Genomic DNA, 15,008 nt, shown 5'->3' on the forward strand with positions numbered 1-15,008 from the left:
GCCATTATTCAATGACGTAGATCCAAACATAAAGAGCTACCCCCCTGATTCTCCAGATCAACCGGCGCTTCTTTACCTAAAGATAACCCTTGAGCTTCTTACGATCGCTCCACTCGCTATCAGTTAGCGCCTGAATTCCCGCATGCCTCGGATATCTTCGCCTCAAAAAGTCAAGCTATCATCGCTGTGGCCGGTATCCCGGATAGTTTCTGATAGACAATTGGGGTGGCGGGGTTTTAGATCTTGAACCGTCGTCAGCTTGTGTTGCAGCTTGTGCAGCGATTACCTTGTCTGTTAAATCCTTTCGTCGCATTGGCTTAATTCTTTTTATCAGATCTGGGGTTATTACATTAGTCGAACGATTCTTATCAAGACAAACTGCAAGAGCTCGTTTCTGCTGCATCTGCATCTGCAATCCCATCCGACTATCAACTACTCTCATTATGGCAGCCGGACAGCGCCGCGAAGAGGACCGCCATACCTTCTACGCGGGAAAGCAGCAACCATCGGACTCGGCCGGCAGCTTTGAAACAATCGATCCTTCAACCGCTCGGCCGGTATGCACTATTCACACCTCGTCCGAGGCCTCAATTAACAAAGCCATTGAATCCGCACAATCCGCTTTCCCTTCATGGTCAGCCACCCCACCTATTGAGCGGGCTCGTGTCCTGCTGCGAGCAGTTGCTCTTTTAAGAGAGAGGAACGATGAGTTAGCCAAGGTCGAGACTCTAGATACTGGCAAACCATTCTCCGAAACTTCAGCAGTGGACATTGTAACTGGCGCTGATGTCCTCGAGTACTTTGCCAATCTTGTTTCTAGCGGTGGTTTAAATGGCGAGTCTTTCCGCCTGCGGCCAAGTGCTTGGGTTTACACAACCAAAGAGCCCCTCGGCGTCTGTGCTGGCATAGGCGCTTGGAATTACCCAATACAAATCGCCTTATGGAAGTCTGCACCGTGCTTGGCTGCCGGCAACTGTATGGTATACAAGCCAAGTGAGTTTACGCCGCTGCATGCACACTACTTGGCAAGCATCTACAAAGAGGCAGGACTGCCCGACGGCGTATTCAATGTGGTGTACGGCGCCGGCCAAGTTGGAGCTCAGTTGACAAGTCATTCTGCAATCGCCAAAGTCAGTTTTACAGGACAAGTCAGCACTGGTAAGAAGGTGGCTGGCTCTGCTGCAGGCGGCATGAAGTACGTTACGATGGAATTGGGTGGAAAGAGTCCGGTCATCGTGCTTCCGGATGCCGATGTCGACCAGGCCGTTGATGGCGCGATGTTGGCAAACTTCTACAGCACAGGTCAAGTGTGCACAAATGGCACGAGGGTGTTCGTTCCGAAATCAATGAAACAAAAGTTTGAGCAGACAATCAAGGAGAAGATACAGTTCGTGCGGGCAGGTGATCTTTTCGATATGGATACAAACTTTGGGCCCCTTAGCAGCAAATCCCACTACGAGAAAGTCCAAAACCACATCAAGCGCGGTGTCGAAGATGATAAGGCAAAACTGTTGTGCGGCGGTACTGGTCATCCGGAAGGACTGCCGAGCGCGGTTAAGCAGGGATACTGGGTAAAGCCTACAGTCTTCACGGACTGCACTGATGACATGTCTATTGTCAAAGAGGAAATCTTCGGCCCCGTCATGTCCATTCTCACATACGACACCGTTGACGAGGCAGTCCGACGTGCAAATGCGACAGAGCTTGGCCTGGCTGCAGGTGTCTTCGGCAAGGATGTCAACGAGTGCCATCGGGTCATTAGCCAACTAGAAGCCGGCATCACTTGGGTTAATACATGGGGCGAGTCGCCTGCGGAGATGGCGGTTGGCGGCTGGAAACAAAGCGGTGTCGGCGTCGAAAACGGAAGACGCGGGTTGGAAGCATGGGTCAGGAACAAAAGCACACTTGTTGAGATGGGCGGCAGTGTAGCCACAGTTTTCTCAAAATTGTAAATACATCGTATTCTTCTGCAGCATATGAACATTTCTGTCCATTTGATTATACAATCCTGAACCTCTGATGCCCTGACAAGCTGCTATAAGATTCTGTTGTTCGGCATGGACACAATCGGGTCAGCAACGCGTACAACATGTCAGAGAGGACATCCTGTTGCTTTGTCAGGCCACCAGGAAAATTTAAATTTCGTGGTATTCACTGCTTGAAAATGTTGAGATTCACTAAGTGAACTCTTTCCTGTAATCTCCCCTCTCTCTATTCCTTTTCTTTCTTTCTGTTCAAGTCAATTGTGGTTTTCGGTATTCAGCTCCGTGAACCTCTTGTTTCGTTGTTCGGCCGCAAAATAGACACTGTTCCTTCGAAGAGTTTCCCCTAAAATATGAGAGGGATTTTCGAAAAGTTTTCGACGGCTGCGCAGAGAAGTAAGCATTCTGCACGCGGATCCTAAACGATAAGCGTAAATTTACACATGTCTGCGAAATAATCGAATATATAAATTCTATTACTGTCTGCCTGCATTAAAGGTTTCTTCTTACTATGTCGTTGTTCGTCAGGTTGTATAGATTTACTTGATTATTATAATTCTTTCATACATAGTAAAAAAGAGCTCCACTGAGGCACCCGCTAAGACATTGAAATGGCAAATGGGAGGCTTGATTAGCGCAATGACTGACACAGATCGAAGACATGCTTGTTGACGTCATGAGATCACCAAAATTCAGCATGAAGAACCTGATTTCTCTATAGTATGCAATTATTGCTTCGCTTGTAAAAATTTCTACAAGCATTAGTATCACTATAATAAGCATTTTGCAGCAGGGTGCGTAGGACTTACTGGTTGGTCCATCATTTTAGGCTATTTTACCCAGCGAACTCCAAGGGACTCTTGGCTTGAAGCACAGACTGGAATCGGTATGCATTTCCAGGAGGCCGGTCGCACCGTTCTGCTACGCGGTGTCAATTTGGCCGACGCCAAATTCCCACCGACCCGACCAACATATCGACTCGAATCATTGGAAGATGCCGCTAATTGTTCATATATTGGGGCTCCCCTCAAGTTGGAAGAGGCCCCGGCGCACTTGCAGAAGCTTCGGTGGCTAGGGTTCAATGTCCTGAGATTGCCTGTTGTGTGGGAGGCGCTAGAGCATGAAGGGCCCGGCATTTACGACGATGAATATATCGAATATATTCGACAGCTCCTACAGATCTGTGTCGAGCATGGCTTCAAGGTTATCATCAATCCGCATCAGGATCTTTGGTCAAGGCACGTTGGTGGTAGCGGGGCGCCGTTATGGACTATTCATGCATGCGGACTAAACCCCGACAACTTCGGCTTGACCCATGCTGCCATTCGCTATTGTGACTGGCCTGTGGAAAGTGACGAGAAAGATCCGAAATCTATGCCACCGATGATGTGGGCGACGAATCACAACAGACTTGCGACATGTACATTATTCGCGCTGTTCTTCGGTGGACGGGACTTTGCCCCGAAGTGCCAAATTAATGGTATTAATATTCAAGACTATTTGCAGAAGCATTACTTCGCCGCATATGGTCGACTAGCTGAGCGACTGGGAGACCTACCGTTCGCTTATGATAGCATGAATGAGCCGGAGCCTGGTTATATTGGGCTTCAAGATTTGAGTAAATCTGAGCGCTCTGACACCGCAAAATTTGGAAGCAACCCGACACCTATTCATGGCATGCGACTGTCAATGGGCATGCCGCAAGAGGTGCATGAGTTCAGACTAGGCTCAACTGGTCCGCACAAGACGGGCAAGATGTCTATTATGCCTGAGAATTCATGTTGGCTGCAACAGGAGGACAAGAGGTGGAAATGGGAACGATCTTCAAAGTGGCCTCTCGGTACCTGCGTTTGGGCTCTTCATGGCGTATGGAGCTTGGAAACTGGGGAGCTCAACAAATCAGACTATTTTGCCAAGTTGCCAAAGACATCCTACGCTGCAACAAAAAAAGAGAACCAATCTAATGGCCAGCTGTCTTTCATATCATCTTATTGGCAGGAGTTCCATCAGCAATGGACTCAGACGATACGGGATTACTCTCAGAAGTCTATTGTCTTTACCCAGCCTAGCGTTTTTGATCCGCCGCCACCGAGAGACGAGCCCTTGACTGCGTATAGCCCTCATTACTACGACGGTTTGACTATCATGCAGAAACACTGGCACGAAAGGTGGAATGCAGACGTCGTTGGGATTCTGAGAGGACACTATAGGTCCAAGGTGTTTGGTCTTCGCGTGGGCAAGGACAATGTTAGGAGGCTCATCTCGAGCCAGATAGGAGAGTTGGCGAAGGACGCGAAGACGCCGACTCTCCTAGGCGAGACCGGCATTCCTTTCAATCTCGACGACTCGAAGGCTTATCATGACGGCGACTATACGGATCAGATCAAAGCAATGGATGCGATCCTAAGCGGTTGCGATGACCATCTACTCAACTACACGCTCTGGGCTTATTCAGCTGTAAACAGCCATGAATGGGGAGATCATTGGAATGGAGAGGACTTGTCTATATATTGCGAGGAGACAGGCTCATTCCCAACCCACCCAATGCTCTTCGGCTTCAGAGGTGCGGCGGCTTGGTGCCGCCCTTATGTACAGTCACTCGTGGGTGAGCCTCTGTCTATGTCTTTCGACGTGAGATCTGGTGCGTTCACATTGGAGATAAAATCTAAAGAGCCTGGTGACGCCGTTGTGTATCTACCATGGCTGCATTACCGAGAATCTGATGGCTCTAAGAAACTGAGTATAGAAGCGACGGTTTCCGAAGGCGAGTGGTCAATACAAGACCAGATTTTTGTTTGGAGGTATGAGAAGGGCGGCAAGCTGGAGGTCCATAGAACTGGGAATCCTCTGACTCTAGAGCAAGTGGGCACCATTGTCAGATAAACCTGTTTGCACAAAAATATAAACTTGCCCTTATTTTACATATTCTACAACTTCTGGATGTGAAAAGTGATCTCTATAGTTGGCGACATATACTTCTCTTATTACATTGAAAGTTCCGGGAGGTGAGGTTATGGCAAAACAATGAGCAGTCATGAGGACTTGGAGTTTGGCCATCAAGCCTTCAAATACTTGATTTTTATGCCTAGAGGTCTCTGATGAGTCCTAAGTTCAAAATCCTGTTGATCATTGCATATCCCTCGGTTCCACGTCCCTAGGTATCTACCTTCAGAGGATGCCATGAATGGCCAGCCGCTTCTTAACACTTACGAATTTTGCTTCCGTGGATTCAATGGTTGCCTTTCCCTGTGTCAGCGCGCCTAACGTGTTTTGACTGAGGAATGGTGCGCCAATAGTCGAGATACATTGTGTAACGTTCGCACTTTTTAGCTTGTGTTGGGTCAAATTTTCAGATTCTTCGAGATCGACCTTTGATTCGAACAGCAAATACCGTGCAACACACGGGTTAACGTCATCGCCGTACTACTGCTCAGTACCACTGTTACTCAAGTAGGTGACGAGTGTAGGTGTCCTTTGTCATACCAAAGAGATATGCAGTTTCGTACAGACAGCAGACGTTACGATGGAAGCACGGTCACAATCGGGTTACGCAATGAGACAAATATGTATGTAGTAAAGATGAAAGCTTCGAAATTCCTCGAGGAACTTGGTCGCTAGAAAAGTTCTCACAGAATGGAGACTGGGTTAATCCCAAATTTGTATCTGTCGGTCTACGAGACTCGGATTTGCGCATTCTGAAGTACTCTCTCCACTGAGTGACGAAGCAGGTTCTTTAATTATCTGAACCGTGAGAGTTCGACCGAGACAAAACGTCGCTGGCAAATTCATCTGATGTTTGAGACCGTTCCACCAACAGCTTTGCAAGCAAGTCGCGTCTGGGCTTTAACAAAAATAGGTCTCCCGACAATGTTGGTTTTATAGCCGCTGAAGCTCCCCGCAACATCATGAGACGCCCCACAATCCGTGCCGGGATTTGGTGCGAGTTACAGTCTCAGGTATCCACTATTCGCGCGCTCATTCACGCCAAGCCGTTCGTGCTGCCCAATCAATATTGCCTGAAACAGCACCAAGTGTCGATCTTTAGAGCGCGGCGTCGGCTGGAAGGCTGCATTGGCTGAGAATAGACCGACCGAATCGTGAGATATCCGCTCAACGACTTCAGAGTCCGTTGGACACGAAACGTAGACGAACGATCTTACCGTTACGTATAGCCATGTTAACTGAACGCGGCTGCTTTTCGACTTTATAACCATGGCCGTGCCGGAACGCTTTTATGCAGCAAATTTCTTCACTCTTACGACTACTCCCAAATTGAGGATTTGTTTGAAAGATTCATGCCATACTATAACACATAGCAACACATCGAGATGGCAGACCTGGGCAGCAACTCGACAAACGCTGGAGACTTCAGCGGCGCCTTGATCACCGGAATTGTTGTCAGCATTGTCTTAGTCACACTCATAGGAGGTCTGATTTTACTGGCGGCCTTGTATTGGAGGAATGTTGCGCGGAAGATCTCCCCGAATAAGTTTGAGACACCACACAGCGAGAAATCATGGCCAAACCCACCGGGGCAATCGCTGGACTGGGACAACCCGTCGATTAAATCCTCACCTGCCTCGTCGCGCTCAGGCTCAATCCGACAAAATGACCCAGTCATCTGCAAAGAAATGAAGCCAGTATCACCGGACAGGGTACCAACCGTGGTATTTGAGAGACCTTTTCTAGCTACGAAGCTACAAACCCAACATCCCGCTCAGGACACAAGACGCGCCAACTGAGGCGCGCATTTTATGATATTTTGTTTAAAGCATGGTTTAGCATGGAGTTTTGGCAACGGTCATTTGGGGAAAAGGATGATGGAAAAGGCGAAGCCATTGGGTTTTGGACATGAATTTTTCGGGAATACTGCGATTTGCGGTACGGGGCACCGCGCAGTCACTGTCATATGAACAAAGATGATACAAGAAATCACGAAATGCAAAATGGCTATTCCGTCAGGACTAGAACTTTACTTCTCTAAGCACGGAGCAGTAACTATCGCAAACCCTACGTCCCGAGGCACGCAACAGGATACAAAACTATCGTCATCATTGAAACTGGCTCTCGCATTGAGGGGGTGGAAGCTCACGTCGACGATTCGAAGAAGTTCCTGTCTTGTAGTAGAAAAAAGGAACTGAATTCTGCTGAAGCCTGACTACAATTACCCAGGACTTGGGTGGACCCATGTGCTCATGTTGAACTTCGCTGCATCGTATCTTCGCGCAGACGTGGGGCTCCAGTGCACCTGGGGCTGATGTGGTTGCTCGCCAGGACGCATTGACCAATGTTGTCATGGTCGAAGTTGTAGCTACTAGGCTTGACGGAGGAGCCTATCTGTACGAGGCCAATTTCAAGGCAGACCAGTGGCAGGATATCTTTTATAAAGAGAACTGTGGAATATCTTGAGAGAGATCAACCGTGCACTAGACCATGATGAAATTCTATACCCAAGGGCCGCTGTGGGCAGCACGAAATAGATACAAGGCGAACAAGCGCAACTGTGTCAGGCATGATCATGATGTAAAATCTCAAGTTCTATGATCAAATGCTATTTAATTTGCAATGTGATCTTATCTGTGCCCGCTTCATCGAGGAACATGGTAACCACTGCTATGTCAGTACAAGCTTCTGTAGCTATCTTCACCTAGAGACGCCCACCGAGGCTGTGGTCAAGTTTGCCCCACTACTTTCCCGACTGGCCTAACAAGCTGCACATATACATACTGTAGGTAGACTATATGTACAACTTTACATATGTGGGTCAACTTTAGTTATAGTTCTACCAACTATAGTATAGAACTCTAGCAGCCGATTAGTGAGAACAGCATGGCGGCAGTGAAGCGATTGGTTGAAAGCTATTGAAAGATCGTGATTAAGCTCTAGCGCCACGTGGGTGCTGCACATAAGCTAGAAAAGAAGGCCGAAAACAACACGATTACAGGCTGATATTTACGATCCTCTAATCAGATAAGAAGAAACCAGCCTAAGCACGGCAATCAGGCGTTCGACTAATCCTTCTGAGTCTGCGGCGCACCATTCGAGAAACTCTGTGAAGCTGGGGAATGATCTGTTAATAAATATCTGCCAATTACGCCTAACGAACGCCTTTAGCTCCGCAAAGAACTCTTCTATTAGATTAAAATCGGGCGAATATAGGGGCAGGTAAAGCAGTTTAACCCTGGCTGTAGCACATATCTGCGCTACTCTATCGGATCGATGGATCGAAGTATTGTCCATGATTAGCACAGATCTCGGCTCGGGCTATCTTCCGTAGTGATATAGGAGCTGCTCGATAAAGTCCTTAAAAATGGCACCATCTATAGATCCTTGTAGCACTCGCTAAAAGAGGATCCCTTCTTAGGTGTATGCAAAGAGAATTTGATATCGACGTCCTCGATGTAACCTAGCTGGTAAGATTTTAACTCCAAAAGTTTATACTGATAATAGTCCCGTGAATTTGCGTTTTGCTGTTGTGCTACACGTCGGGCAGCTTTTTTAGTCCACCCCGCTAAGGCTAACGCCCGTCTAATGTTTTGCGTGGATACTAGGGTCTTGAATTCGTCATACAGAAAGACGGCCATTTCGTCGAGGTATAGATTCGACTTGACTACAAGATAATCGCATAGTGCATGTAGCATAGGCGTAGAGACAGTTCGCGGCCGACTAGCGGCCTTTACAAGTGCTCGAGTGCTTCCGTGACATTGTAGATTCAAAAGAATAGCGCGAATAGAACGCGTATTATAAGGATTGTCCTAGCAATTTCCTTATTAGTCAGTTTTTACTTAGAACCATGTCATGTATTTGTCGATGTTTTGATGTCGCCAAGTTCGGGGCTATAGTGTTTAGAACTGAATGTCAAAGAGGTAGAAAATGCGACAAGAGTAGGTGGAAACAGAGTGGGATTTTATGACAGATTCTACAGTTGATATAGAGGACTGTTGTAGTGAAGGTCTGGTGTAATGCACTGAAAGGAAGAGCCTAAATCTACTAGAGCATAGGATAGTGAATACGGTGTTCGCCTGAGCATGGGATCGCAGGTGTAACGCTCTAAGCGTGAAATGATAGTATAAGTACTGTCAAGTAGTATATAGAAGTCTAAGAGTACAAAAGAGAATATCGGTGTACAGAAAATGGGCATATACCCACTGGCCTAGTCACGTGATCACCACTTCCCAAGTTCGGTGATCCACGAGCTCGTCGCCTTAGTGTACGGAGTGCTCTCCGTACACTGTGGACATCTATAGTCATCCATATTGCCACAGATTTGGGTTCATTTAAATTTATAACCAACTAACCTTAGCTTTGTAACGGTTAGCTGTGCGTACTAACGGCAAATAGTGGGGAGAATTTTAACGCTTGGATTCCTTGTAAGCTTAAAATTAAGGCAATTCGTAAACGCAAAATCCAGGGCTAATCAAAAACACAACTACACATTATTAGAGGCATTCTAGAGCAAGATGCGCCTTCAGGTGCGAGAACCATGGCACGCGCTAAGACCTATAGTAATCTAGTTACGCTAGCGGGCTCTCTTTGTTCTGTATATAACCCAAGATTGCGGCTGAGCTTATAGCTATGCCCCGCATCCGCAGCCTTAGGCCAGACTGACTAATTAGTGTCGTTTGCGACAGCGGAATAATGCTGCTTTCATCCCCTTAACCAAGATCTTACGGTTATAGATGCTCCCTTGTGCTAGCGAAACGCTGCTCCGCATGACTTCTAGAATATAAGATGCGGCTTTTACAGCGCGACGACACGGGCAAATATAACCTCACCCCAGACCTCCCTGCCGGGGATGTACCCCCTTACGCGATCCTTTCCCACACATGGGGAGCAAACGAGGTAGTCTTCGGCGACCTAGCGAGACCAGAAGACGAATGGCAGCACAAACCCGGCTACGAAAAAATCGAGTTCTGTGCTAAGCAAGCGAGACGGCATGGCATACAGTACTTCTGGGTGGACACTTGTTGTATCGACAAGTCTGATAGCATCGAGCTACAGACTGCGATCAATAGCATGTTCCGATGGTATCGCGATGCGAAACGATGTTACGTCTATCTCGCAGATGTCTCCAGGACTGTAGTATCCGGTCCACAACAAACCACGACGCCTTGGGAGGCGGACTTTCGAAACAGCAAATGGTTTACTCGTGGTTGGACACTTCAGGAGCTCATCGCGCCGAAGACAGTCGATTTCTACTCGAAGGAAGGGTTCTGGCTAGGTGACAAAAGATCTCTGGAGCTCCAAATCTGCGATGTTACCAATGTTCCTATAAAGCCTCTCCGAGGTGCCTCGTTATCCGACTTTACGGTCTCGGAGCGAGAGGCATGGGCTGTTAATCGTCAAACAAAATATGAAGAGGACATGGCGTATTCACTTTTAGGGATCTTTGACGTGTACATGCCACTTATTTATGGCGAAGGGCGAGAAAACGCACGAAAGCGGCTACGAGAGGAGGTCCAAAAGGCTACTCAGGGTGAGGATTGTATTAACCCCAGATGACTCGGCGTGCTAAACCCTGGCCTATCTAGGAAATCAAAGGGAAGGTTTCTCCATTACTCTTAGTCTGTCCGACGTTCCCGAAATACAACACTTCGTCGCGAGAGAGGGTGAATTAGCAGAGATGCGCAGAACACTAAGCTCGGACGGAAGCCGCCGCATCGTGACCCTCCATGGCCTCGGCGGCATTGGTAAAACACAGCTCGCCGTCGCATACACCAAACGGTATCGAAATGAGTATTCCGCCATATTCTGGTTCAATTTCAAGGACGAAGCCTCAATACAACAGAGCTTTAGCAGAGTCGCAAGGCAAATTTTACAACAACATCCTAATGCGAGCCATTTGAGTGGACTAGACCCTCAACAGAACGCCGAAGAGGTAGTCGAAGCCGTTAAGGCGTGGTTAAGTCTACCGGGCAACAATAGGTGGCTTCTCGTATACGATAACTATGACAATCCGAAATTAGCCGATCGCACGGACCATGGTGGGATCGATATTAAGCGCTTCCTCCCTATAGCGTACCAAGGCTCGATTATTATTACATCACGGTTATCACAGATCAATATTGGTTTTTCGATTCGAACGAAGAAGCTTGAGTCGATAAACGACGGCCTGGAAATCCTCTCAACGACTTCAGGTCGAGCTAACTTACAAGATGGTAAGAATCTACAACCTAAATAAAGCCCTTCTAATCAATACTACAGATATCGATGCCAGAAAGCTCGTAAAGGAACTTGATGGACTTCCTCTTGCCCTTGCCACGGCCGGCGCATATTTAAGGCGCGTTGCAATCGGTCTCGATGATTATCTTCGCATATACAAAGAATCATGGGCAAGGCTTCACGTAAGCACGCCAAGCCTTGGTTCATACCAAGACCGTACACTCTGCTCGACGTGGCAGCTCTCATATGAACAAGTCCAGAAGCAAAACTCTCTCGCAGCTCATTTACTACGATGGTGGGCATATTTTGATAACGAAGACATATGGTTTGAACTTCTTCAGCCTAATGGTATGGACGATAGGGAAGGTCGGTTCGATCTAGCAAGGAAGCCATCAGCGCTTCGAAAAATCCAAACACGATTTCGAGCTGCTCTCCGCCCTAGAAGGGTCACTGGCTCACATGGAACTCTCCAGGATCGCAGAGATGTGAAAATTTCTCGGCAACTAGCGTGGACATATGAGCTGACCGACGAGCTGAAATTTAACAGCGCTATGGGCACACTGCATGACTACGGGTTCGTCGAGCTACACATCATAACTCCAGATCTAGTTGAGTCAAGGGGATACAGCATTCATAGCTGCGTACACGCTTGGACCATTCACATAGTCAATAAAGACCGGGATGTGCGCCTAGCTAAGCTTGCCGTAGAGTGCGTAGCTGCACGCGTTCCGTCACAGGACGAGGCTCAGTTCTGGCTACTTCAAAGACGGCTTCTATCACATGCGATCCGATCTTGCGCTACGATTCAAGGTAGCGAGCAAGACTTAGCATGGGCATTTTATGAACTGGGCTACCTTTACGCTAACCAAGGCAAGCTGGTCGAGGCCGAGGAGATGTATCTACGGGCGCTTCGAGGGTACGAGAAGGCGTGGGGACCGGATCACACGTCAACATTCGACACGGTCAACAACTTAGGGAACCTCTACAAAACCCAAGACAAGCTGGTCGAGGCCGAGGAGATGTATCTGCGGGCGCTTCGAGGGAAGGCGAAGGCATGGGGACCGGATCACACGTCAACACTCGACACGGTCAACAACCTAGGTCTCCTTTACGCTGACCAAGGCAAGCTAGTCGAGGCCGAGGAGATGTATCTACGGGCGCTTCGAGGGCACGAGAAGGCGTGGGGACCGGATCACACGTCAACACTTAACACGGTCAACAACCTAGGTCTCCTTTACGCTGACCAAGGCAAGCTAGTCGAGGCCGAGGAGATGTATTTACGGGCGCTTCGAGGGCACGAAAAGGCGTGGGGACCGGATCACACGTCAACACTTAACACCGTTAATAACCTAGGGAACCTCTACAAAACCCAAGACAAGCTGGTCGAGGCCGAGGAGATGTATCTACGGGCGCTTCGAGGGAAGGAGAAGGCGTGGGGACCGGATCACACGTTAACACTCGACACGGTCAATAACCTAGGTCTCCTCTACGCTGACCAAGGCAAGCTAGTCGAGGCCGAGGAGATGTATCTACGGGCGCTTCGAGGGTACGAGAAGGCGTGGGGACCGGATCACACGTCAACACTTAACACGGTCAACAACCTAGGTCTCCTCTACGCTGACCAAGGCAAGCTGGTCGAGGCCGAGGAGATGTATCTGCGGGCGCTTCGAGGGTACGAGAAGGCGTGGGGACCGGATCACACGTCAACACTTAACACGGTCAACAACCTAGGTCTCCTTTACGCTGACCAAGGCAAGCTAGTCGAGGCCGAGGAGATGTATCTACGGGCGCTTCGAGGGAAGGAGAAGGCGTGGGGACCGGATCACACGTCAACACTCGACACGGTCAACAACCTAGGTCTCCTCTACGCTGACCAAGGCAAGCTAGTCGAGGCCGAGGAGATGTATCTACGGGCGCTTCGAGGGTACGAGAAGGCGTGGGGACCGGATCACACGTCAACACTTAACACCGTTAACAACCTAGGTCTCCTCTACGCTGACCAAGGCAAGCTAGTCGAGGCCGAGGAGATGTATCTACGGGCGCTTCGAGGGCACGAAAAGGCGTGGGGACCGGATCACACGTCAACACTTAACACCGTTAATAACCTAGGGAACCTCTACAAAACCCAAGACAAGCTGGTCGAGGCCGAGGAGATGTATCTACGGGCGCTTCGAGGGTACGAAAAGGCCATGTGTCCCCGGAATATTATAAGGTATCGACCAGCGATCGATACTCTATGGTGTCTGGGGACCTTACTACGGGATCAAGGCAAATTAGCTGAGGCCAAGACACAATATAAGCGCGCTTATGCTGGGTCTCGAGCATTATTTGGGCCTTCGCATAGATATACCCAATCGCTGCAATATACTCTGCTAGACTTAAACAGGAGATTACCGGGTGAGTGGTCTCATTGAAGTTCTACATTTAGAGATGATATGTTAACCTGAAGCAGGTGCGGTGACGCCAATAAAAGCTCACAAGACCGGACACCGAGATGCATTCAAAAGGGCATTTCACACACTCTCCGAGCCTTGTGATTCCCACACTCATCTATTCGCACACTCTGTAAGAAGTGTCAAACTGGCTAGTTTGTGGTGCTTGTGGTGTGTCCCCTTTCGTTCAACCCCACATAGACTGCTAGATAGGCTAGACTATGCATATCCAGCATATTTAGCATATCACCAGTTGCCCGTCTTTGGACGGCTGTGTAGTTATAAAGCCCCCCGGTTGCGTCAGTCGTTTGTAGTGGAGTATACGAGCCGAAGTATGCGTATTCAGGTTTTAATTTGGTCTCAATACATGAGAAGAATGGTAAAAGTTTAGAAGCAATAATATCAGTTATTTTAATTTGATTGACCGATACAAGCCGCCTATTGCCCACTGCTCTCTGCGACTTTGGTAGGGTATACTATCGTCAAATGCTCTACTTAAAGACTGACCATCGTCTCTTCTTGATAGCAAGTTTGCTAGTGATTCCATTCTTGGCACCTATGCACTCCGGCTATCAACCCTTAACGCCCTTGTTTATTTGCAGCTATAAGACATTGAATCTCATTTTCGACTGTATTAAACTTCAGGTAGTCTGCCAATGATGTTCTGTATCTGGTATGTATGAATCGACTAAGAATGCGAGATTGGGACATCCCGCTAACAGCTGTAAGTGAACGGTTTTCATGAAGAAAGTGGGGAACAGCGAGTATCTTGGCGGTTGCTATCTTAAATACTATAATACACTGCTTCATTAGATGCGACAAGTATAAACTAAGCCTCTAACAATTTCGGGTTAAGGTACCTAGAGGTACTGTATGTATTGTACTGTAGGACACTGATTTCGCTAGGGTGTGTATTGTATAGTACTAAGAATGCCGGGTCAATATAATGGACAACGTTTAGCTATGTATCGTCAGCGCAAATGATACATTAGGTAAGCGCCAATTTTGGATGAGTCAAGTACCCCTAGCTGACGGTACTGCGTGGGCCTTAGATAGGCACATATAAGTCAGCGCCAAAAGTGGATCGTCCGTGCGCAAAGACAAGAGATTACAAACGAAGAGAGGAAGCCGATTTTGATTCTCTCTGTAGGACAAGGCATAATATATTCAAAGCTTGTAATTTACAAAGGCATTTCGTACCGCCATCTTCGATTGTCTCCTCGTCACGCTGTTTACCATGAACCGTCCACCCTTTGTCGACCCTGACCATTAGGCATTGCTTGGCGGCAAAGTCCCAACGCCAGCACTGCCGGCGATGGACCTCTACGCCATTAGAGAGTCGACAAACGCTGCAACCTAGGCCGCCTCTGACGCACTTCCTTACCTAGCCAGAATAAACGAGACAGTTAGCACAGCCACATTTGTAGACGGA

The 15,008-nt window shown here is 48.2% G+C and overlaps 4 protein-coding genes across 4 annotated transcripts; all 4 read left to right on the forward strand.

The window, feature by feature from the left end:
• Nucleotides 1–443: 443 nt before the first annotated feature.
• On the forward strand, nucleotides 444–1,952 carry BKA67DRAFT_521904 (betaine aldehyde dehydrogenase; the record flags this gene model as incomplete). Its single annotated transcript, XM_046098326.1, has 1 exon — nucleotides 444–1,952. The coding sequence occupies one exon, from the start codon at nucleotides 444–446 to the stop codon at nucleotides 1,950–1,952; it is 1,509 nt and encodes a 502-aa protein (XP_045955150.1).
• Nucleotides 1,953–2,713: 761 nt separating this feature from the next.
• On the forward strand, nucleotides 2,714–4,892 carry BKA67DRAFT_575444 (glycoside hydrolase superfamily). Its single transcript, XM_046103501.1, has 2 exons — nucleotides 2,714–2,734; nucleotides 2,792–4,892. Exon 2 carries the CDS (start codon nucleotides 2,871–2,873, stop codon nucleotides 4,863–4,865), a length of 1,995 nt encoding a protein of 664 aa, XP_045955151.1. The 5' UTR covers nucleotides 2,714–2,734; nucleotides 2,792–2,870; the 3' UTR covers nucleotides 4,866–4,892.
• A 1,114-nt stretch (nucleotides 4,893–6,006) lies between these two features.
• On the forward strand, nucleotides 6,007–7,080 carry BKA67DRAFT_648651 (uncharacterized protein). The gene has a single exon (XM_046105992.1). It carries the CDS (start codon nucleotides 6,311–6,313, stop codon nucleotides 6,722–6,724), a length of 414 nt encoding a protein of 137 aa, XP_045955152.1. The 5' UTR covers nucleotides 6,007–6,310; the 3' UTR covers nucleotides 6,725–7,080.
• A 2,633-nt stretch (nucleotides 7,081–9,713) lies between these two features.
• BKA67DRAFT_594140 (kinesin light chain) lies at nucleotides 9,714–13,425 on the forward strand (the record flags this gene model as incomplete). Its single annotated transcript, XM_046105021.1, has 7 exons — nucleotides 9,714–10,458; nucleotides 10,514–11,140; nucleotides 11,187–11,510; nucleotides 11,652–11,827; nucleotides 11,882–12,106; nucleotides 12,776–13,080; nucleotides 13,275–13,425. 7 exons carry the CDS (start codon nucleotides 9,714–9,716, stop codon nucleotides 13,423–13,425), a joined length of 2,553 nt encoding a protein of 850 aa, XP_045955153.1.
• Nucleotides 13,426–15,008: the final 1,583 nt, after the last annotated feature.

This window comes from Truncatella angustata, assembly GCF_020726525.1.
Source record: "Truncatella angustata strain MPI-SDFR-AT-0073 chromosome Unknown BKA67scaffold_7, whole genome shotgun sequence".
NCBI lineage: Eukaryota > Fungi > Ascomycota > Sordariomycetes > Amphisphaeriales > Sporocadaceae > Truncatella > Truncatella angustata.